Raw genomic sequence first — 22,522 nt, 5'->3', positions numbered from 1 at the left:
TATTGTGTGTACATTTCAAGGTTTGCCTCTCTTTCCTTTCTATGACTGGAAAACAATCGTGTGTTAAGACATTTTGTACATACGCAGTTTTTAGCAGAGCCAAAGTAAAGTTAGATTGTTTTGATCATTTGAGGACTTCAACCAAACAGCATTGGTTGAACAACCCTGGAAATCTCTCAAGTTAAGGCAGTTAGTGATTCGATCACATCTTTATTTTTACTTGAATTAAAGCTCTACTTGTGGACATATGCAATAACACCACCATTTCTGTTTTCTCTTATCAAATACGGTATCTACAAAGTCAATTTATAAGAGTGGGATGTTTTTATTTAATAGTGAGTTGCAGTATATTTGTCCACAATGCCGAATTATTCGAACTTGCTGTGATTGTGCTGTTTTTATTTCATTTGTAGTTCATTACTAATTATAGAAGTGTTCTTGGGGCATATTTGTTGTTTTTCTAAGTGGTCACATAGTGCAGTGTGTAAGACTAATGTGTAAAATGGAAGAATACTCAAACTCAAACAACTCATTATTTTTCTTTTGGCATTAGTGTAGGCTTTATGTTGTGATCTATTTAAAATCACACTCCGCAGTTCGTGTGTTCCTGACTAATTATGGCCTGTGTTTTGAAACTTGATGCATAAGAATATCAGTGCGAAGACAAAAAGCGACTCACAGCGTCGCTGTTGTCCGACAGAAAATGAACACACACTACTCCACCCACAACTACTGCACCGATATCAGTTGTAGGTTTCAAGAGCAGCAATTCAATTCTCGACCGTTATATTGTGTGTTAACCTGGACTTAAATTGCGTAATATTTCATTTTTTCAAAATATATTTTCCCCTTTTTAATTTGCTTAAAACATAAGTTGTGCCGACGGAGGACACGTTTTTTTGTCAGGATGGGAGACAAAGGATTGTCAGCGCTTCGCCCGATCTTCTGTTTCCTTTCGTTTATTTTAACGCTGCACCTCGTTCACGGAGAACTGAGTTATTCTGTTCCAGAAGAGATGAAGCGAGGGTCTGTTATTGGAAACATAGCGAAGGATCTTGGTGTCGATCTGAGGACCTTATCTTCACGACAGGCCCGTGTTGATTTCGAGGGAAGCAGTAAGCGGTACTGTGACATAAATCTGAATACTGGTGATCTGATAGCAGCGGAGAGAATCGACAGGGAGAGTCTTTGCGGCAAGAAACCATCATGCGTCTTAAAAGTAGATCTTGTGTTGGAAAATCCTTTAGAGCTTCATCGTGTTACTTTTCATATTCAAGATATTAACGACAACTCTCCAAAATTCAGAGAAAATTTGATTGAAATGGAAATATCAGAGTCGGCAGAGAAAGGTACCCGCTTCTCTATTGAGGAGGCCCATGATGCTGATATAGGTCAAAACACTGTTCAGAGATACAACCTACAAAAGAACGACAACTTTATTCTCTCTGTTGACAATAACAAGGTTGAACTCGTATTGGAGACTAAACTTGATCGAGAGAAACAAAACGAATTGAGTTTGCTCCTCACAGCTTTGGATGGAGGTTCCCCTCAGAGATCAGGCTCTGTGGTCATTCACGTCACTGTGCTGGATGCTAATGATAACGCCCCAGTGTTTAGTCAGGCCGTTTATAAAGCCAGTCTGCCTGAAAACTCTCCTTTAGACACTGTGGTGGTCACAGTGAGCGCGACTGACGCAGATGAAGGAGTGAATGGAGCTGTGACATATCACTTCGGTCACATTTATGACGATGACATGAACATATTTTCTATTGATCCTAAAACTGGAGAAATCAGAGTAACAGCTGTGATTGACTTTGAAGAAAGGAGTTCTTTTGAAATGAGAGTTCAAGCTAAAGACGGTTTAGGACTAACTTCATACTCCAAAGTTGTAATAGACGTTACTGATATCAATGATAATGCTCCAGTGATCTATATGAAATCACTGACTAACCCCATACCTGAGAACGTGTCACCTGGTACAGAGGTGGGCATCATTAACGTACAGGACAGAGACTCAGAGAGTAACAGACAGGTCCGCTGCTCCATTCAGCAAAATGTCCCATTTAAGTTGGTTCCTTCTATTAAAAACTATTATTCTCTGGTGACCACAGGACAGCTGGACCGTGAACTCGTGTCTGATTACAACATTACAATCACAGCCACTGACGAGGGCTCTCCACCTCTGTCCTCCTCTAAAACTGTAGAGTTATCTGTAGCTGACATCAACGACAACCCACCAGAGTTTGAGGAACAGTCATACAGCGCATATGTGAGTGAGAATAACAAACCCGGCTCCACTTTATGTTCCGTTAGTGCTGCAGACCCCGACTGGAGACAAAACGGTACAGTGATTTATTCTCTGTTACCTGCTGAGGTGAACGGTGCCCAGGTGTCCTCCTATGTGTCCGTTAACGGAGACACGGGGGTGATCCACGCTGTGAGGTCGTTTGATTATGAACAGCTGAGGAGCTTTAAAGTCCAGGTGATGGCCAGAGACAACGGTTCTCCTCCGCTCAGCAGCAACGTGACCGTCAGCGTGTTCATCTCGGATGTGAACGACAACTCTCCTCAGATACTGTACCCCGCCCCGGAGGGCAACTCCTTCATGACCGAGCTGGTCCCCAAAGCTGCACACGGAGGCTCTCTGGTGTCCAAAGTGATAGCGGTGGACGCGGACTCCGGACAGAACGCCTGGCTGTCCTATCATATAGTGAAATCCACTGATCCGGGACTTTTCTCTATCGGTGTCCACAGCGGAGAGATCAGGACACAGCGGGACATTTCTGAGTCTGACGGCATGAAACAGAACCTGATTGTGGCAGTGAAAGATAACGGACAGCCCTCTCTGTCTGCCACCTGCTCCGTGTATTTACTGATTTCTGATAACTTGGCTGAGGTGCCAGAACTGAAGGATATTTCTTATGACGAGAAGAACTCCAAACTGACCTCTTATCTGATCATCGCTCTGGTGTCTGTGTCCACCTTTTTCCTGACCTTCATCATCATCATCCTGGGTGTGAGGTTTTGTCGCAGGAGAAAGCCCAGACTGTTGTTTGATGGAGCAGTCGCCATCCCCAGCGCTTATCTCCCTCCTAACTACGCAGATGTTGACGGAACAGGAACTTTACGCAGCACTTACAATTATGACGCCTACCTGACAACAGGTTCAAGAACCAGTGACTTTAAGTTTGTGACGTCTTACAATGACAACACGCTGCCTGCTGACCAGACTCTGAAGAAAAGCCCATCAGACTTTGCTGAAGTGTTTGGACACTGTGATTCTTCTCCTGAGGTAAGAGAATTAAGTAATTCTTTGATAAAAATCAGGAAAAAATATATTTTTTTCTCTTATTTCAGAGCAACAAAGTTTAAACGTACAAAAACGTGTATATATTTATATATAGATATGTATATATCTATATATATATCTATCTGTTATATGTTGGTTTAACAATTGGTTAGTTTCTGTAGAAACACAGTAAAGGTGCTCCCTTCCACAATTAATCCAAATTATTTTGTGCTCATAACAATTTAGTAGTTCAGTATTTTGGTGTGTTTTCACTCTCACAGCAGCTGTTGGTTTCCTCGCAGTTATTTTGTTACATCATACTCTCTTTAGGAGGGCATTGTTTTTTGTAAATCTTAAATTCACTTCTGATTTCTTCAATTCCCAGCAAATGTTTTGTGTTTATTATGTTGAGAGCTCTTCCTTTGTTAATTTTCTTGCTTTCTGCTCAATCTTATTTTGCTATGAAGTTAGGACTATATCAAACAATGTGGTTGTCACACTAGGTGTTTCTTTTGGCTTGTTGATGTGCTTTATGTCCGTTCTTAAATTGCAAAGTTTATGCCTCCAAAATTAAATTCATTTGTCTTGTTGACCTAGAATGGTGTTCCAAAGAGTGGAAGGATTGCTTCGGTGATTACACATATCAGAAAATGTCAGGCTATTATTTTTTTGCAGTTTGTCTCCATAGTAATGGAACCTTTGATTTGTGCATGTCCTCCCGTTATATAAAGTTAAACAGTTTACATTCTTTATAATTGCCACTCCAACTGACGAAGTGGGTCCCTGCTAAAATACTGTAAGTTTGTATGTTTGACCTGCTGTTCACTCCAAACTTAGGGCAGAAAAACTAATTGCCAATGAATCCCTCTGACATTTTCACTGTACAATTCAAACACGAGTTGTTATACAGCCATATTTTGAAAAAAGCCAACATCTTAGATTTCAGACCAGATGGAAACATTTCTGAAATTTTGGCCTTACAGAATAGACAGCAATGAAATCGTCTGTAATCAGTCAGCCCCGTCGAGTCCAACGGCATCTGTCCATGGTTCTGAAACGGTCAGGCGCAGTCAGATAAAGCAGCTACTGAGGAAGTCTTTTCTCTTCAGTCATGTTCAGTGACTTTGAATATATTCCAACTGTTACACTTTCTTCTACTATCTCCAATGGGTATTTTATTAAACAGCGATCTTCATCTATATAGGATGTAGAATCATTCAAGGATATTAAAAGTAGAGTGTTAACTCAGAGTTTGGGTTCACATTTTTTGTGTATGATGCAGTATTGTGTGTACATTTCAAGGTTTGCCTCTCTTTCCTTTCTATGACTGGAAAGCAATCGTGTGTTAAGACATTTTGTACATACGCAGTTTTTAGCAGAGCCAAAGTAAAGTTAGATTGTTTTGATCATTTGAGGACTTAAACCAAACAGCATTGGTTGAACAACCCTGGAAATCTCTCAAGTTAAGGCAGTTAGTGATTCGATCACATCTTTATTTTTACTTGAATTAAAGCTCTACTTGTGGACATACGCAATAACACCACAATTTCAGTTTTCTCTTATCAAATATGGTATCTACAAAGTCAATTTATAAGAGTGGGATGTTTTTATTTAATAGTGAGTTGCAGTATATTTGTCCAATATGCCGAATTATTCGAACTTGCTGTGATTGTGCTGTTTTTATTTCACTTGTAGTTCATTACTAATTACAGAAGTGTTCTTGGGGCATATTTGTTGTTTTTCTAAGTGGTCACATAGTGCAGTGTGTAAGACTAATGTGTAAAATGGAAGAATACTCAAACTCAAACAACTCATTATTTTTCTTTTGGCATTAGTGTAGGCTTTATGTTGTGATCTATTTAAAATCACACTCCGCAGTTCGTGTGTTCCTGACTAATTATGGCCTGTGTTTTGAAACTTGATGCATAAGAATATCAGTGCGAAGACAAAAAGCGACTCACAGCGTCGCTGTTGTCCGACAGAAAATGAACACACACTACTCCACCCACAACTACTGCACCGATATCAGTTGTAGGTTTCAAGAGCAGCAGTTCAATTCTCGACCGTTATATTGTGTGTTAACCTGGACTTAAATTGCGTAATATTTCATTTTTTCAAAATATATTTTCCCCTTTTTAATTTGTTTAAAACATAAGTTGTGCCGACGGAGGACACGTTTTTTTGTCAGGATGGGAGACAAAGGATTGTCAGCGCTTCGCCCGATCTTCTGTTTCCTTTCGTTTATTTTAACGCTGCACCTCGTTCACGGAGAACTGAGTTATTCTGTTCCAGAAGAGATGAAGCGAGGGTCTGTTATTGGAAACATAGCGAAGGATCTTGGTGTCGATCTGAGGACCTTATCTTCACGACAGGCCCGTGTTGATTTCGAGGGAAGCAGTAAGCGGTACTGTGACATAAATCTGAATACTGGTGATCTGATAGCAGCGGAGAGAATCGACAGGGAGAGTCTTTGCGGCAAGAAACCATCATGCGTCTTAAAAGTAGATCTTGTATTGGAAAATCCTTTAGAGCTTCATCGTGTTACTTTTCATATTCAAGATATTAACGACAACTCGCCAGAATTCAACGATGGATTGATTGAAATGGAAATAACAGAGTCAGCAGAGAAAGGTACCCGCTTCTCTATTGAGGAGGCCCATGATGCTGATATAGGCCAAAACACTGTTCAGAGATACAACCTACAAAAGAACGACAACTTTATTCTCTCTGTTGACAATAACAAGGTTGAACTCGTATTGGAGACTAAACTTGATCGAGAGAAACAAAACGAATTGAGTTTGCTCCTCACAGCTTTGGATGGAGGTTCCCCTCAGAGATCAGGCTCTGTGGTCATACACATCACTGTGCTGGATGCTAATGATAACGCCCCAGTGTTTAGTCAGGCCGTTTATAAAGCCAGTCTGCCTGAAAACTCTCCTTTAGACACTGTGGTGGTCACAGTGAGCGCGACTGACGCAGATGAAGGAGTGAATGGAGCTGTAACGTACCAGTTTGGTCACGTATCTGACGATGACATGAACATATTTTCTATTGATCCTAAAACTGGAGAAATCAGAGTAAAAGGGGTGATTGACTTTGAAGAAAGGAGTTCTTTTGAGACCAGAGTTAAAGCTAAAGATGGTTTAGGACTAACTTCATACTCCAAAGTTGTAATAGATGTTACTGATATCAATGATAATGCTCCAGTGATCTATGTGAAATCACTGACTAACCCCATACCTGAGAACGTGTCACCTGGTACAGAGGTGGGCATCATTAACGTACAGGACAGAGACTCAGAGAGTAACAGACAGGTCCGCTGCTCCATTCAGCAAAATGTCCCCTTTAAGTTGGTTCCTTCTATTAAAAACTATTATTCTCTGGTGACCACAGGACAGCTGGACCGCGAACTCGTGTCTGATTACAACATTACAATCACAGCCACTGACGAGGGCTCTCCACCTCTGTCCTCCTCTAAAACTGTAGAGTTATCTGTAGCTGACATCAACGACAACCCACCAGAGTTTGAGGAACAGTCATACAGCGCATATGTGAGTGAGAATAACAAACCCGGGTCCACTTTATGTTCCGTTAGTGCTGCAGACCCCGACTGGAGACAAAACGGTACAGTGATTTATTCTCTGTTACCTGCTGAGGTGAACGGTGCCCAGGTGTCCTCCTATGTGTCCGTTAACGGAGACACGGGGGTGATCCACGCTGTGAGGTCGTTTGATTATGAACAGCTGAGGAGCTTTAAAGTCCAGGTGATGGCCAGAGACAACGGTTCTCCTCCGCTCAGCAGCAACGTGACCGTCAGCGTGTTCATCTCGGATGTGAACGACAACTCTCCTCAGATACTGTACCCCGCCCCGGAGGGCAACTCCTTCATGACCGAGCTGGTCCCCAAAGCTGCACACGGAGGCTCTCTGGTGTCCAAAGTGATAGCGGTGGACGCGGACTCCGGACAGAACGCCTGGCTGTCCTATCATATAGTGAAATCCACCGATCCGGGACTTTTCTCTATCGGTGTCCACAGCGGAGAGATCAGGACACAGCGGGACATTTCTGAGTCTGACAGCATGAAACAGAACCTGATTGTGGCAGTGAAAGATAACGGACAGCCCTCTCTGTCTGCCACCTGCTCCGTGTATTTACTGATTTCTGATAACTTGGCTGAGGTGCCAGAACTGAAGGATATTTCTTATGACGAGAAGAACTCCAAACTGACCTCTTATCTGATCATCGCTCTGGTGTCTGTGTCCACCTTTTTCCTGACCTTCATCATCATCATCCTGGGTGTGAGGTTTTGTCGCAGGAGAAAGCCCAGACTGTTGTTTGATGGAGCAGTCGCCATCCCCAGCGCTTATCTCCCTCCTAACTACGCAGATGTTGACGGAACAGGAACTTTACGCAGCACTTACAATTATGACGCCTACCTGACAACAGGTTCAAGAACCAGTGACTTTAAGTTTGTGACGTCTTACAATGACAACACGCTGCCTGCTGACCAGACTCTGAAGAAAAGCCCATCTGACTTTGCTGAAGTGTTTGGACACTGTGATTCTTCTCCTGAGGTAAGAACAACAGTCACGTGCACTTTCACACTTAAGTTTTTCATTTAATCACTTTTCCGGTGTACGAAGAGGAAACTGGATTTTCCTTTCTTCAATTTTGTGCAGATGTTCCTCACTGTTGTTGCTTTTTCTTCTTCTGAAGACGTAGTTTACTTTTCTCTTTTTCCTTCCCATTACCAAAGCCTTTGTTCACTAAGCATTTATGAATCTTTAAAATGAAGACCGGTCTTTGTGTTTGTTGTTTGTGTTGAACAGAAGAAGTTGCTGCTTTTCTCGGTGCGGAAAAGTTTCATGTTTCGGAGAGAATGTTTTTTTCACATTTTTAGCAAAGTCAGACACCAAAGATTTTTATGTTCAGTCTTTGGGAGATGGTCTGATGGATAATATCCAGGGTATGATTTGTATGCAAATTTTTCACACCCATTAAACTGCATGTCACTGGTAGATTTTTCAGACTTTGGACAGGTTCTGTGAGATGAAGTTTGTAGTTCCATACATAACTTGTTTAGAGACGATGTCATGGGGCATTAAGGTGCTGCACAAAGTCTGTCTTCCTCAAAGGTTAGGGGATCTTTAACAAATAATTTTCCATCTAAGGTCCTACTGATGGAGAGGACTGTGTGCTTTGTGACATGTTTGATTCTGGGAATCATGTATAATGTCCATCACCGTTATTCTTTATCTATATGTGATGATGGGCTTGTGTTTCTGAAAGAGAGTACATAATATGGAGCTCTGAAGATGTGTGTGAGTATTTGTTGGTTTTGTAGTGTGAAATTATTGTGTTGGTTGTATTTTATTAAATAGTGCAGCACCCAGATCACCGTCTGGTGGTTTGTGGTGTTTGTTATTGAAGGAGGTGAAAAGTCATATCTCTCTCTCTTTTCTTTCTGTCTTCTGGGGTTGTGATTAAGTAGTTAGTCCATACATTTCTTCTTTCCAGCATATTTTTGCATTTGTTATGAATATTTTCTGGATGAATCTTGTTCCGTTTTTATTACGACAGATCATAATATCATGTTGTCTCAATATGATGTTCGGTGTAGGTTTATAAGAGGTTATATGTGTCTGATACGTAGTTTAGTGTTGGATGATTAAACTTTCTTGACTAAATTGGCTTTTCATGTCATTCAGAGGAATTTGCTTTTTAGATACCACTGAACAGTAGCTTTAATCTTACTGATGAATGAGTGCAACTCGTCTGAGATTATAACAACAATATGCTTCTTATGTGCACAGTTTTTCATGTGTTAAAATGGTGGATGAAATTTTGACTAATTTAATGAATTCCTCCGTAATTCAAGGTGCTAGTTATATCAATTAACGGATTATTGTGACTATCAGTTTTGATATTAATCATATTATTGGTATTTTTTCATGTTTACAGTTTGCTGTTTCCTCATTCTCACTCATGGTGTCGCTATTCACTAATCTAAATGAAACCTGCACTCCACCCTTTAATGTGTAGACCAAGAAAAGACCAGATTTCTGGTTGGTGTTGGTACCACGAATCCTCCACAGGGACGGTTGGGTGCTCTGTATTTGAGCTGATTTTTACGGTGAATATTCAGTTTGAAATCTAAACGCTATCATTTCTCAGTACCAACGCATCGCCATGATGGTGGATCAAATGTGGTGCTTACTTTCTTTTCTACTGTGGCAAGCAGCGAATGGAGACGTGAGCTATTCTCTTCAGGAAGAAATGAAGCGAGGATCTCACATTGGGAATATAGCGAAGGATCTGAATCTGGACTCGGGTAAACTGTCCTCGAGGAATGCCCGTGTTGATTCGGAGGGGAATCGTAAACGGTACTGTGACATCAACCTCAGTACCGGGGATTTGATTGTCGCAGACAGGATTGACCGAGAGGAGCTTTGTGGAGAAAAGGTGTCGTGTGTAATAAAACGCGACCTCGTACTGGAGAATCCATTGGAACTGTATCCTTTCAGTCTCCATGTTCAAGATATTAATGATAACTCACCGCAGTTTAAGGATGAATCTATCAAGATAGAAATTCGAGAGTCAGCAGCCAGAGGAGCTCGTTTTGTGATCGAGGAGGCGCACGATGCGGATGTCGGACAAAATGCTGTTCAACACTACAACCTGAAGAAGAATGATCATTTCATTTTGGCCACTAATGGACAGACAATAGAGCTCGTTCTTGATAAAGAGCTCGATCGTGAAAAACAAGACGAAATTAATTTGCTCCTCACAGCTTTGGATGGAGGTTCCCCTCAGAGATCAGGCTCTGTGGTCATTCACGTCACTGTGCTGGATGCTAATGATAACGCCCCAGTGTTTAGTCAGGCCGTTTATAAAGCCAGTCTGCCTGAAAACTCTCCTTTAGACACTGTGGTGGTCACAGTGAGCGCCACTGATGCAGACGAAGGAGTGAATGGAGATGTGACATATGACTTTGGACATGTAACTGAAGAAGTGAAGAAAGTTTTTAGTATTGATCGCAAGAATGGCAAAATAAAAGTAAATGGTCCGATGGACTTTGAAACTGTTACGTCATATGATTTGCGCGTAAAAGCAAAGGATGGTTTAGGTGTATCCTCATACACGAAGGTAACCGTTGATATCACCGATGTGAATGACAACACGCCTGTCATCTATGTCAAATCTCTTGCAAATCCAGTGCCGGAAAATGTGTCTCCCGGTACAGAGGTGGGCATCATCAATGTACAGGATGAAGATTCAGATAACAACCAAAAGACCCGCTGCTCCATTCAGCAAAATGTCCCCTTTAAGTTGGTCCCTTCTATTAAAAACTATTATTCTCTGGTGACCACAGGACATCTGGACCGCGAACTAGTGTCTGATTACAACATTACAATCACAGCCACTGACGAGGGCTCTCCACCTCTGTCCTCCTCTAAAACTGTAGAGTTATCTGTAGCTGACATCAACGACAACCCACCAGAGTTTGAGGAACAGTCATACAGCGCATATGTGAGTGAGAATAACAAACCCGGCTCCACTTTATGTTCCGTTAGTGCTGCAGACCCCGACTGGAGACAAAACGGTACAGTGATTTATTCTCTGTTACCTGCTGAGGTGAACGGTGCCCAGGTGTCCTCCTATGTGTCCGTTAACGGAGACACGGGGGTGATCCACGCTGTGACGTCGTTTGATTATGAACAGCTGAGGAGCTTTAAAGTCCAGGTGATGGCCAGAGACAACGGTTCTCCTCCGCTCAGCAGCAACGTGACCGTCAGCGTGTTCATCTCGGATGTGAACGACAACTCTCCTCAGATACTGTACCCCGCCCCGGAGGGCAACTCCTTCATGACCGAGCTGGTCCCCAAAGCTGCACACGGAGGCTCTCTGGTGTCCAAAGTGATAGCGGTGGACGCGGACTCCGGACAGAACGCCTGGCTGTCCTATCATATAGTGAAATCCACTGATCCGGGACTTTTCTCTATCGGTGTCCACAGCGGAGAGATCAGGACACAGCGGGACATTTCTGAGTCTGACAGCATGAAACAGAACCTGATTGTGGCAGTGAAAGATAACGGACAGCCCTCTCTGTCTGCCACCTGCTCCGTGTATTTACTGATTTCTGATAACTTGGCTGAGGTGCCAGAACTGAAGGATATTTCTTATGACGAGAAGAACTCCAAACTGACCTCTTATCTGATCATCGCTCTGGTGTCTGTGTCCACCTTTTTCCTGACCTTCATCATCATCATCCTGGGTGTGAGGTTTTGTCGCAGGAGAAAGCCCAGACTGTTGTTTGATGGAGCAGTCGCCATCCCCAGCGCTTATCTCCCTCCTAACTACGCAGATGTTGACGGAACAGGAACTTTACGCAGCACTTACAATTATGACGCCTACCTGACAACAGGTTCAAGAACCAGTGACTTTAAGTTTGTGACGTCTTACAATGACAACACGCTGCCTGCTGACCAGACTCTGAAGAAAAGCCCATCAGACTTTGCGGAAGTGTTTGGACACTGTGATTCTTCTCCTGAGGTAGGAACATTTTGAATATCATTAGAATGAGTTTGAACGCTTTGAGGTTGTATTGTCCAATATTTAGTAATAGATCTTTGAATAAGTCTTGCGGCTCTTTCGAAATCTTGATTTTTACAAGACCTTAGATTTTTGCTATGAACCAATCTCGTCGTGTGAAATTCTTTATAAAATGTACTTGATCAATTTGAGCTTCAATGAATGTCCTTAGATTGAATCCATCAAGGTTACTTGTTTCTGGGGGCACACGGATCCTTAATGTTAGTCCCTGTCCTTCGTGCTGTTTTGTATTTTATATTCTCTCGCATTCCTAAAGACAGATTTTTAATTTCTTTGCTTTTATTTTCGCCCATTTCTTAATTCAGTTTTCTATAAACTAGTTCTGCAGAAGTGTTTTTGGGCTTTGAGGATTTTGAACGATAATTTTTTAACTCAACCTGTTGTCATTGTTAGACCTTCTTCTGGATCCAAGACCATCAGGTTTTTAGTTTTAGCAGTTTTCGGATAATATAACCATCATGAGAATGGACTGTGATCGTACTATTTTGTTGGTGGAGCCTCCTTTTATAGCCTTGTTGCATACTTTCAGTCTGTCCTTAATATGCCATGCTAAATTTCTTTACTTTTTTTTTTGATAAATAGATCCATTATAATCACAATAGAGTGAAGATTAATAATCAATTCAAGCAACACTTTTTTTTGTCAAAATAGAATTATATGTCGTCGTGTTCTATCTGATGAATTTTCATTGTTGTAACTTAAGAAGTTCACATCCATCCCTGTTTCTCTGACCTTTTTAAATGCTAATTTGCAGCTCTCGGCTTGTTTAACATTTTCCAATCCTCGGAGGAAAATGTGTTGTATTTCAATAATTTTTATTATGTTAGTTAATGTGCCACCAAAAAAAAAAAAAATCTTCCATTTCTGATGTTTCAGAGTTTAATTATCTTGTCTTAATAGTCAATGGAGACTCATGCATGAATAGAATTATATCTAATCTTTTTCTGGGCTCTTATGACCTTTATAATAATATAGTTTTCCTTTGGAGGGTTCAAACTAACAAATTGAGACAGATTTATCTCTGAAATCACACATGGCTTCAGTAGAACAAATAGGGAAATATGTGATCACTTCTTGACGGGTATCAGTTCTCGAGACGGTTTGAAGTGGACTAAGTAACAAAGCAATGTGTTTTTTTTTCCTTATTCAAAGCAATAGCCGAGAAGTAGAGTCGATATTTCAAATATGAACACAGATAAAAAATAAGGCTGAGATTCTTGCTATGTCTAAAAAGTTACTCATGGTGTCAGTGTGCACCACTGAATAAGAAGGCGCGGTCATTCTCCTCCCTTCACTATCAACGAATTTAAAACCTGATTCTGTTTTCGTGCCGCAGTTAACAAAAGCCTCATCTTGTGTGGCGTTTTGAATTATTAGAAGAATTCGTGGAACGATCGTTGATATTTTCATCTTAACAGCTGTATTCATAGATGCGCTCTTTCACGGACTAACAATGGAATGTGGCAGATTTCAGCTGCACTGTGGCCTTGCTTTATTTTTTCTTGCACTCCTCCCCGTTTTCGCAGACGTGAACTACTCTGTTCGGGAGGAAATGAAACGCGGATCTGTAATCGGAAATATTGCAAAGGATCTGGGACTTGATTTGGGCAGACTGTCCGCTCGTAAAGCTCGTGTGGATACAGAGGACAGCAGCGTTAAGTACTGCAGTGTAAACCTCAACACCGGGGACCTGGTTGTTCAAGAACGGATTGACAGAGAAGGGCTTTGTGGGAAAAAGGCATCGTGTGTTCTAAAGCAGGAACTTGTTTTAGAAAATCCATTAGAGCTGCACCGTATTAGTATCCGTGTTCAGGATGTTAATGATAATTCACCTCAGTTTAAAGAAGATTCATTAAATTTTGAAATTCAGGAATCGGCACACAAGGGTGAACGGTTTCTTCTTGGGGAGGCTCATGATGCAGACATCGGTGAAAATGCTGTTCAGGGCTACACCCTTCAGCAGAATGATCACTTCAGATTAGATGTGAAAACAAAAGCTGGTGGGCGAAAATACTGTGAATTATTCTTAGAGAAGGAGTTGGATAGGGAAACCAAACAAGAGGTGATGTTGTTGCTCACTGCATTTGATGGCGGGTCTCCTCAGAGATCAGGCTCTGTGGTCATACACATCACTGTGCTGGATGCTAATGATAATGTACCAGTGTTTAGTCAGAGCGTTTATAAAGCCAGTCTGCCTGAAAACTCTCCTCTGGACACACTGGTGATCACAGTGAGTGCAACTGATGCAGACGAAGGAGTGAACGGGGAGGTAACTTACGGATTTGACCATGTTTCAGATGAAAATAACGACGCATTTTCTTTAAACCCCAAATCGGGTCAGGTGAAAGTAGCTGGAGCTATTGACTATGAGAAAATGACGTCTTATGAAATGCAGATCAGCGCAAAAGATGGACTTGGTTTAGTTTCATATGCAACGCTATTGGTTGAAATATCTGATATCAATGACAATGCTCCAGTGATCTATGTGAAATCACTGACTAACCCCATACCTGAGAACGTGTCACCTGGTACAGAGGTGGGCATCATTAACGTACAGGACAGAGACTCAGAGAGTAACAGACAGGTCCGCTGCTCCATTCAGCAAAATGTCCCCTTTAAGTTGGTTCCTTCTATCAAAAACTATTATTCTCTGGTGACCACAGGACAGCTGGACCGTGAACTCGTGTCTGATTACAACATTACAATCACAGCCACTGACGAGGGCTCTCCACCTCTGTCCTCCTCTAAAACTGTAGAGTTATCTGTAGCTGACATCAACGACAACCCACCAGAGTTTGAGGAACAGTCATACAGCGCATATGTGAGTGAGAATAACAAACCCGGCTCCACTTTATGTTCCGTTAGTGCTGCAGACCCCGACTGGAGACAAAACGGTACAGTGATTTATTCTCTGTTACCTGCTGAGGTGAACGGTGCCCAGGTGTCCTCCTATGTGTCCGTTAACGGAGACACGGGGGCGATCCACGCTGTGAGGTCGTTTGATTATGAACAGCTGAGGAGCTTTAAAGTCCAGGTGATGGCCAGAGACAACGGTTCTCCTCCGCTCAGCAGCAACGTGACCGTCAGCGTGTTCATCTCGGATGTGAACGACAACTCTCCTCAGATACTGTACCCCGCCCCGGAGGGCAACTCCTTCATGACCGAGCTGGTCCCCAAAGCTGCACACGGAGGCTCTCTGGTGTCCAAAGTGATAGCGGTGGACGCGGACTCCGGACAGAACGCCTGGCTGTCCTATCATATAGTGAAATCCACTGATCCGGGACTTTTCTCTATCGGTGTCCACAGCGGAGAGATCAGGACACAGCGGGACATTTCTGAGTCTGACAGCATGAAACAGAACCTGATTGTGGCAGTGAAAGATAACGGACAGCCCTCTCTGTCTGCCACCTGCTCCGTGTATTTACTGATTTCTGATAACTTGGCTGAGGTGCCAGAACTGAAGGATATTTCTTATGACGAGAAGAACTCCAAACTGACCTCTTATCTGATCATCGCTCTGGTGTCTGTGTCCACCTTTTTCCTGACCTTCATCATCATCATCCTGGGTGTGAGGTTTTGTCGCAGGAGAAAGCCCAGACTGTTGTTTGATGGAGCAGTCGCCATCCCCAGCGCTTATCTCCCTCCTAACTACGCAGATGTTGACGGAACAGGAACTTTACGCAGCACTTACAATTATGACGCCTACCTGACAACAGGTTCAAGAACCAGTGACTTTAAGTTTGTGACGTCTTACAATGACAACACGCTGCCTGCTGACCAGACTCTGAAGAAAAGCCCATCAGACTTTGCTGAAGTGTTTGGACACTGTGATTCTTCTCCTGAGGTAGGAACAACAGTCACGTGCACTTTCACCCTTAGGTTTTTCATTTCATTAGTTTTCCAGTGTACTGAGAGGAAACTGGATTTTCCTTTCTTCAATTTTGTGCAGATTTTCCTCACTGTTGTTGCTTTTTCTTCTTCTGAAGACGTAGTTTACTTTTCTCTATTTCCTTCCCATTACCAAAGCCTTTGTTCACTAAGCATTTATGAATCTTTAAAATGAAGACCAGTCTTTGTGTTTGTCGTTTGTGTTGAACAGAAGAAGTTGCTGCTTTTCTCAGTGCTGAAAAGTTTCATGTTTTGGAGAGCGTGTTTTTCACTTTTTTAGCAAAGTCAGACACCAAAGATTTTTATGTTCAGTCTTTGGGAGATGGTCTGATGGATAATATCCAGGGTATGATTTGTATGCACATTTTTCACACCCATTAAACTGCATGTCACTGGTAGATTTTTCAGACTTTGGACAGGTTTGGTGAGAGGAAGTTTGTAGTTCCATACATAACTTGTTTAGAGACGATGTCATGGGGCATTAAGGTGCTGCACAAAGTCTGTCTTCCTCAAAGGTTAGGGGATCTTTAACAAATGATTTTCCATCTAAGGTCCTACTGATGGAGAGGACTGTGTGCTTTGTGACATGTTTGATTCTGGGAATCATGTATAATGTCCATCACCGTTATTCTTTATCTATATGTGATGATGGGCTTGTGTTTCTGAAAGAGAGTACATAATATGGAGCTCTGAAGATGTGTGTGAGTATTTGTTGGTTTTGTAGTGGAAATTATTGTGTTGGTTGTATTTTATTAAATAGTGCAGCACCCAGATCACCGTCTGGTGGTTTGTGGTGTTTGTTATTGAAGGAGGTGAAAAGTCATATCTCTCTCTCTTTTCTTTCTGTCTTTGTGGGATTGTGATTAAGTAGTTAGTCCATACATTTCTTCTTTCCAGCATATTTTTGCATTTGTTATGAATATTTTCTGGATGAATCTTGTTCCGTTTTTATTACGACAGATCATAATATCATGTTGTCTCAATATGATGTTCGGTGTAGGTTTATAAGAGGTTATATGTGTCTGATACGTAGTTTAGTGTTGGATGATTAAACTTTCTTGACTAAATTGGCTTTTCATGTCATTCAGAGGAATTTGCTTTTTAGATACCACTGAACAGTAGCTTTAATCTTACTGATGAATGAGTGCAACTCGTCTGAGATTATAACAACAATATGCTTCTTATGTGCACAGTTTTTCATGTGTTAAAATGGTGGATGAAATTTTTGACTAATTTAATGAATTCCTCCGTAATTCAAGGTGCTAGTTATATCAATTAACGGATTATTGTGACTATCAGTTTTGATATTAATCATATTATTGGTATTTTTTCATGTTTACAGTTTGCTGTTTCCTCATTCTCACTCATGGTGTCGCTATTCACTAATCTAAATGAAACCTGCACTCCACCCTTTAATGTGTAGACCAAGAAAAGACCAGATTTCTGGTTGGTGTTGGTACCAAGAATCCTCCACAGGGACGGTTGGGTGCTCTGTATTTCAGCTGAATTTTACGGTGAATATTCAGTTTGAAATCTAAACGCTATCATTTCTCAGTACCAACGCATCGCCATGATGGTGGATCAAATGTGGTGCTTACTTTCTTTTCTACTGTGGCAAGCAGCGAATGGAGACGTGAGCTATTCTCTTCAGGAAGAAATGAAGCGAGGATCTCACATTGGGAATATAGCGAAGGATCTGAATCTGGACTCGGGTAAACTGTCCTCGAGGAATGCCCGTGTTGATTCGGAGGGGAATCGTAAACGGTACTGTGACATCAACCTCAGTACCGGGGATTTGATTGTCGCAAACAGGATTGACCGAGAGGAGCTTTGTGGAGAAAAGGTGTCGTGTGTAATAAAACGCGACCTCGTACTGGAGAATCCATTGGAACTGTATCCTTTCAGTCTCCATGTTCAAGATATTAATGATAACTCACCGCAGTTTAAGGATGAATCTATCAATATAGAAATTCAAGAGTCAGCAGTCAGAGGAGCTCGTTTTGTGATCGAGGAGGCGCACGATGCGGATGTCGGACAAAATGCTGTTCAACACTACAACCTGAAGAAGAATGATCATTTCATTTTGGCCACTAATGGAAACACAATAGAGCTCGTTCTTGATAAAGAGCTCGATCGTGAAAAACAAGACGAAATTAATTTGCTCCTCACAGCTTTGGATGGAGGTTCCCCTCAGAGATCAGGCTCTGTGGTCATTCACGTCACTGTGCTGGATGCTAATGATAACGCCCCAGTGTTTAGTCAGGCTGTTTATAAAGCCAGTCTGCCTGAAAACTCTCCTTTAGACACTGTGGTGGTCACAGTGAGCGCCACTGATGCAGACGAAGGAGTGAATGGAGATGTGACATATGACTTTGGACATGTAACTGAAGAAGTGAAGAAAGTTTTTAGTATAGATCGCAAGAATGGCAAAATAAAAGTAAATGGTCCGATGGACTTTGAAACTGTTACGTCATATGATTTGCGCGTAAAAGCAAAGGATGGTTTAGGTTTATCATCATACACGAAGGTAACCGTTGATATCACCGATGTGAATGACAACACGCCTGTCATCTATGTCAAATCTCTTGCAAATCCAGTGCCGGAAAATGTGTCTCCCGGTACAGAGGTGGGCATCATCAATGTACAGGATGAAGATTCAGATAACAACCAAAAGACCCGCTGCTCCATTCAGCAAAATGTCCCCTTTAAGTTGGTCCCTTCTATTAAAAACTATTATTCTCTGGTGACCACAGGACAGCTGGACCGCGAACTAGTGTCTGATTACAACATTACAATCACAGCCACTGACGAGGGCTCTCCACCTCTGTCCTCCTCTAAAACTGTAGAGTTATCTGTAGCTGACATCAACGACAACCCACCAGAGTTTGAGGAACAGTCATACAGCGCATATGTGAGTGAGAATAACAAACCCGGCTCCACTTTATGTTCCGTTAGTGCTGCAGACCCCGACTGGAGACAAAACGGTACAGTGATTTATTCTCTGTTACCTGCTGAGGTGAACGGTGCCCAGGTGTCCTCCTATGTGTCCGTTAACGGAGACACGGGGGTGATCCACGCTGTGAGGTCGTTTGATTATGAACAGCTGAGGAGCTTTAAAGTCCAGGTGATGGCCAGAGACAACGGTTCTCCTCCGCTCAGCAGCAACGTGACCGTCAGCGTGTTCATCTCGGATGTGAACGACAACTCTCCTCAGATACTGTACCCCGCCCCGGAGGGCAACTCCTTCATGACCGAGCTGGTCCCCAAAGCTGCACACGGAGGCTCTCTGGTGTCCAAAGTGATAGCGGTGGACGCGGACTCCGGACAGAACGCCTGGCTGTCCTATCATATAGTGAAATCCACTGATCCGGGACTTTTCTCTATCGGTGTCCACAGCGGAGAGATCAGGACACAGCGGGACATTTCTGAGTCTGACAGCATGAAACAGAACCTGATTGTGGCAGTGAAAGATAACGGACAGCCCTCTCTGTCTGCCACCTGCTCCGTGTATTTACTGATTTCTGATAACTTGGCTGAGGTGCCAGAACTGAAGGATATTTCTTATGACGAGAAGAACTCCAAACTGACCTCTTATCTGATCATCGCTCTGGTGTCTGTGTCCACCTTTTTCCTGACCTTCATCATCATCATCCTGGGTGTGAGGTTTTGTCGCAGGAGAAAGCCCAGACTGTTGTTTGATGGAGCAGTCGCCATCCCCAGCGCTTATCTCCCTCCTAACTACGCAGATGTTGACGGAACAGGAACTTTACGCAGCACTTACAATTATGACGCCTACCTGACAACAGGTTCAAGAACCAGTGACTTTAAGTTTGTGACGTCTTACAATGACAACACGCTGCCTGCTGACCAGACTCTGAAGAAAAGCCCATCTGACTTTGCTGAAGTGTTTGGACACTGTGATTCTTCTCCTGAGGTAAGAACAGCAGTCACGTGCCCTTTCACACTTAAGTTTTTCATTTAATTACTGTTCCGGTGTACGAAGAGGAAACTGGATTTTCCTTTTTTCAATTTTGTGCAAATTTTCCTCGCAGTTGTTGTTTTTTCTTCTTCTGAACACATAGTTTACTTTTTTCTATTTCCTTCCCATTACCAAAGCCTTTGTTCACTAATCATTTATTAATCTTTAAAATGAAGACCAATCTTTGTGCTTGTTTGTGTTGAACAGAAGAATTTGCTGCTTTTCTCGGTGCTGAATCTTACCTTTGGTATTGTGGTGCAACTGTCAATAACCCCTCTTTTATCTCTTTGACGAGGAAAAAGTTTCAAGTTTTGGGGAGAGAGTTTTTTTCACATTTTTAGCAATGTTTTTTTCTAGTGGAATAGTTGTGTTAGTTGTATTTTATTAAATACTGCAGCACACAGATCACCGTCTGGTGGTTTGTAGTGTTTGTTATTGAAGGAGGTGAAAAGTCATATCTCTCTCTCTTTTCTTTCTGTCTTCGTGGGATTGTGATTAAGTAGTTATTCCATACATTTCTTCTTTCCAGCATATTTTTGCATTTGTTATGAATATTTTCTGGATGAATCGCATTCTGTGTTTATTATCACAGAACATAATAATAAATCGCCTTAATATGATGTTCAGTGTAGGTTTATAAGAGGTTCTATCTGTTTGTTGTTGTTTGGTTTCCTCCTACCATACAACAACATGCATGTTTCGGTTCACTGGTGGCTCTAAATTGTCTTTAGGTCTGAGTGAGAGTGGTTGTTTGTCTCTGTCTATCTCTGCATGGTGGTCCAGTGATGGACTGTTTACCTGTCTAGGGTGTACCAATATAACCAAGGACTTCAATATGGATTCATGTAAGCTGTTCTTGAGAAATTCCCGGGTTCATTTGGTGGGGGATCACAAACAATACTGTGACATCAACCTCAGTACCGATGATTTGATTGTTGTAGACAGGATTGACCGAGAAAACGCGTCGTGTGTAATAAAACGCGTCCTCGTACTGGAGAATCCATTGGAACGGCACCCTTTCAGTCTCCATGTTGAAGATATTAATGAAAAGTCACCACAGTTTCATGTAGAATCAATCAAAATGGAAATTAGAGATCTGAGGTGGACCTATATGTCTGCAATGGTTCCAGGAGGACCTCATTAATGTGTACACTGTGAGATTATAAAATGATCATCTGTCCCACGTTATTTTCTACAAGACATATCAAATGTTATAAGTGTTTTATCAGAGTCAAAGAACAATTCAAACGAAGTCTAACCTCCCTTGTGCTGCTGTGCAGCCACAGAGGTTTGTGTAGTTTCCATTTTTTCAGTTTTTGTTTCACCTGAAATTACATTTAATGCGTTGCTGCTAATGTCTGCTCATGTTTGCTAAAGTGGCTCATGTGCAAGTAGCTACAAGTTTACTCAGTGAAGTTAGAGGTTATTAGTGAACAAACACAAACTTTAAGACTCAGCTAATTCATACTGTACAAATAACATAAGTGTTTCACAAGAAAACAAACATCTTATTTTACAGAGAGGCGAAAATTATTTCATATTTAAAAAGAGACATTCCATACATTGTAAAAGGAAAACATTTAGGTGAAATTAGTTTATGTGGTATTTAATGTTTTATGCATTTTTGTGTGTTTATGTTACAGTTTGCACATTTGCGATTTGTTTGGTAAAATAAATCCTGAGCAGCAGAATTAAAGAACAGTTGTGCTGCCATCATTACATTGCTGAGGAAGGCACAGGAATATTGTTATTTCTTATTTCTGGTCGTCGCAGCTTTGGTGTGAATGTGTTGAGTCAGATCTGTCCTGCGCTTTGGATCTCTGTCCTTGGTGCTGAAAGTTGCCAATTCTTCTTTTGTACTTCTTCGGTGAAACTTAACCTTGTCGTTAATATTTAAGCTCTTTGGTGTCGTTTCGTTTCCTCAGTAGGTTTTTTAACACACGTGATTGACATGTATATTATATTTGTGTTGTAGGATTATTCGTTTCTCGGCCGAAATAACAACGCAAATCAATATTTACATTGAGATAATGTGTTTGTGCCCAGTGAGTAGCATTCCATGTTGCAATTTCATAAACATTTACTTTTGTGTTGTCGTAGTAACACTTATCTTGATATGAGCAGTTTATTATGTTTTTATGTAGTAGTGAATTTAAAAGGACTTTTTTTAAACAGCTGCAACGTGAAGCGCATACTTATTTTTATTGTATTTATTTTTGTTTGTGTTGGTGACAGAAAATGTGTCAATGTTTAATATTCTAATCCGTATTCTGGTGTTTTCTGGGGAAAGCTGGTGACCAAACTATACATATTGTGATAATTTTTACCCTGAAAGAAGGATATTTTTGAAACGTTCTTGCCGAACATATATCAGACGTGATCTGTAATTCAACATAATTTTCATTCACATCTAGGTGATGTTGCTTTCCTTGTTTCCAATGATTTCTTCATTTTGAGACAGTCTAGATTATAATTCCTGATAACAGTACGATCAACGTTACAGAAAGCAAGAGGAAAACATAATTATCATGATTATTATTATTATTATTATTATTACTATTACAAATGAATTGGTCATCTACTGAGCACTGCTATATTAAATTTTTACTCAGGGTGTCAGTATATACCAGCTATGGAGTTGTGGCTCAGCTTCCTTTGCACACCACCCATAATTGGGACCGACCAGCCCTGTGTCCGTACAGACTTCAACAAAGACGACTAATGCGGTGAAGCCGATTTATTGACCGAGTGAC

At 41.6% G+C, this 22,522-nt stretch overlaps 5 protein-coding genes across 5 annotated transcripts; all 5 read left to right on the top strand.

The window, feature by feature from the left end:
* The first annotated feature begins 907 nt into the window (after window positions 1-907).
* On the top strand, window positions 908-3,372 carry LOC115050427 (protocadherin gamma-A11-like). The gene is made up of 2 exons (XM_029513269.1): window positions 908-3,292; window positions 3,358-3,372. Exons 1-2 carry the CDS (start codon window positions 908-910, stop codon window positions 3,370-3,372), a joined length of 2,400 nt encoding a protein of 799 aa, XP_029369129.1.
* Window positions 3,373-5,478: 2,106 nt separating this feature from the next.
* LOC115050426 (protocadherin gamma-A11-like) lies at window positions 5,479-8,011 on the top strand. Its single transcript, XM_029513268.1, has 2 exons — window positions 5,479-7,863; window positions 8,006-8,011. Exons 1-2 carry the CDS (start codon window positions 5,479-5,481, stop codon window positions 8,009-8,011), a joined length of 2,391 nt encoding a protein of 796 aa, XP_029369128.1.
* Window positions 8,012-9,481: 1,470 nt separating this feature from the next.
* On the top strand, window positions 9,482-11,857 carry LOC115050424 (protocadherin beta-15-like). Its single transcript, XM_029513267.1, has one exon. It carries the CDS (start codon window positions 9,482-9,484, stop codon window positions 11,855-11,857), a length of 2,376 nt encoding a protein of 791 aa, XP_029369127.1.
* Window positions 11,858-12,360: 503 nt separating this feature from the next.
* Window positions 12,361-15,894, top strand: LOC115050423 (protocadherin gamma-A11-like). The gene is made up of 3 exons (XM_029513266.1): window positions 12,361-12,379; window positions 13,429-15,758; window positions 15,889-15,894. The coding sequence occupies exons 1-3, from the start codon at window positions 12,361-12,363 to the stop codon at window positions 15,892-15,894; spliced, it is 2,355 nt and encodes a 784-aa protein (XP_029369126.1).
* Window positions 15,895-17,363: 1,469 nt separating this feature from the next.
* LOC115050422 (protocadherin beta-15-like) lies at window positions 17,364-21,067 on the top strand. Its single transcript, XM_029513265.1, has 2 exons — window positions 17,364-19,724; window positions 21,050-21,067. Exons 1-2 carry the CDS (start codon window positions 17,364-17,366, stop codon window positions 21,065-21,067), a joined length of 2,379 nt encoding a protein of 792 aa, XP_029369125.1.
* The last annotated feature ends 1,455 nt before the right edge of the window (window positions 21,068-22,522 follow it).

Source organism: Echeneis naucrates, chromosome 10, assembly GCF_900963305.1.
Source record: "Echeneis naucrates chromosome 10, fEcheNa1.1, whole genome shotgun sequence".
Taxonomy (NCBI): domain Eukaryota; kingdom Metazoa; phylum Chordata; class Actinopteri; order Carangiformes; family Echeneidae; genus Echeneis; species Echeneis naucrates.
This window is presented reverse-complemented; position numbering and strand designations above follow the sequence as displayed.

What these genes read in the sequence shown, in the direction of transcription:
- LOC115050422 (XM_029513265.1), top strand. Translation starts at nt 17,364, where the DNA reads ATGGTGGATCAAATGTGGTGCTTACTTTCTTTTCTACTGTGGCAAGCA.
- LOC115050427 (XM_029513269.1), top strand. Translation starts at nt 908, where the DNA reads ATGGGAGACAAAGGATTGTCAGCGCTTCGCCCGATCTTCTGTTTCCTT.
- LOC115050426 (XM_029513268.1), top strand. Translation starts at nt 5,479, where the DNA reads ATGGGAGACAAAGGATTGTCAGCGCTTCGCCCGATCTTCTGTTTCCTT.
- LOC115050424 (XM_029513267.1), top strand. Translation starts at nt 9,482, where the DNA reads ATGGTGGATCAAATGTGGTGCTTACTTTCTTTTCTACTGTGGCAAGCA.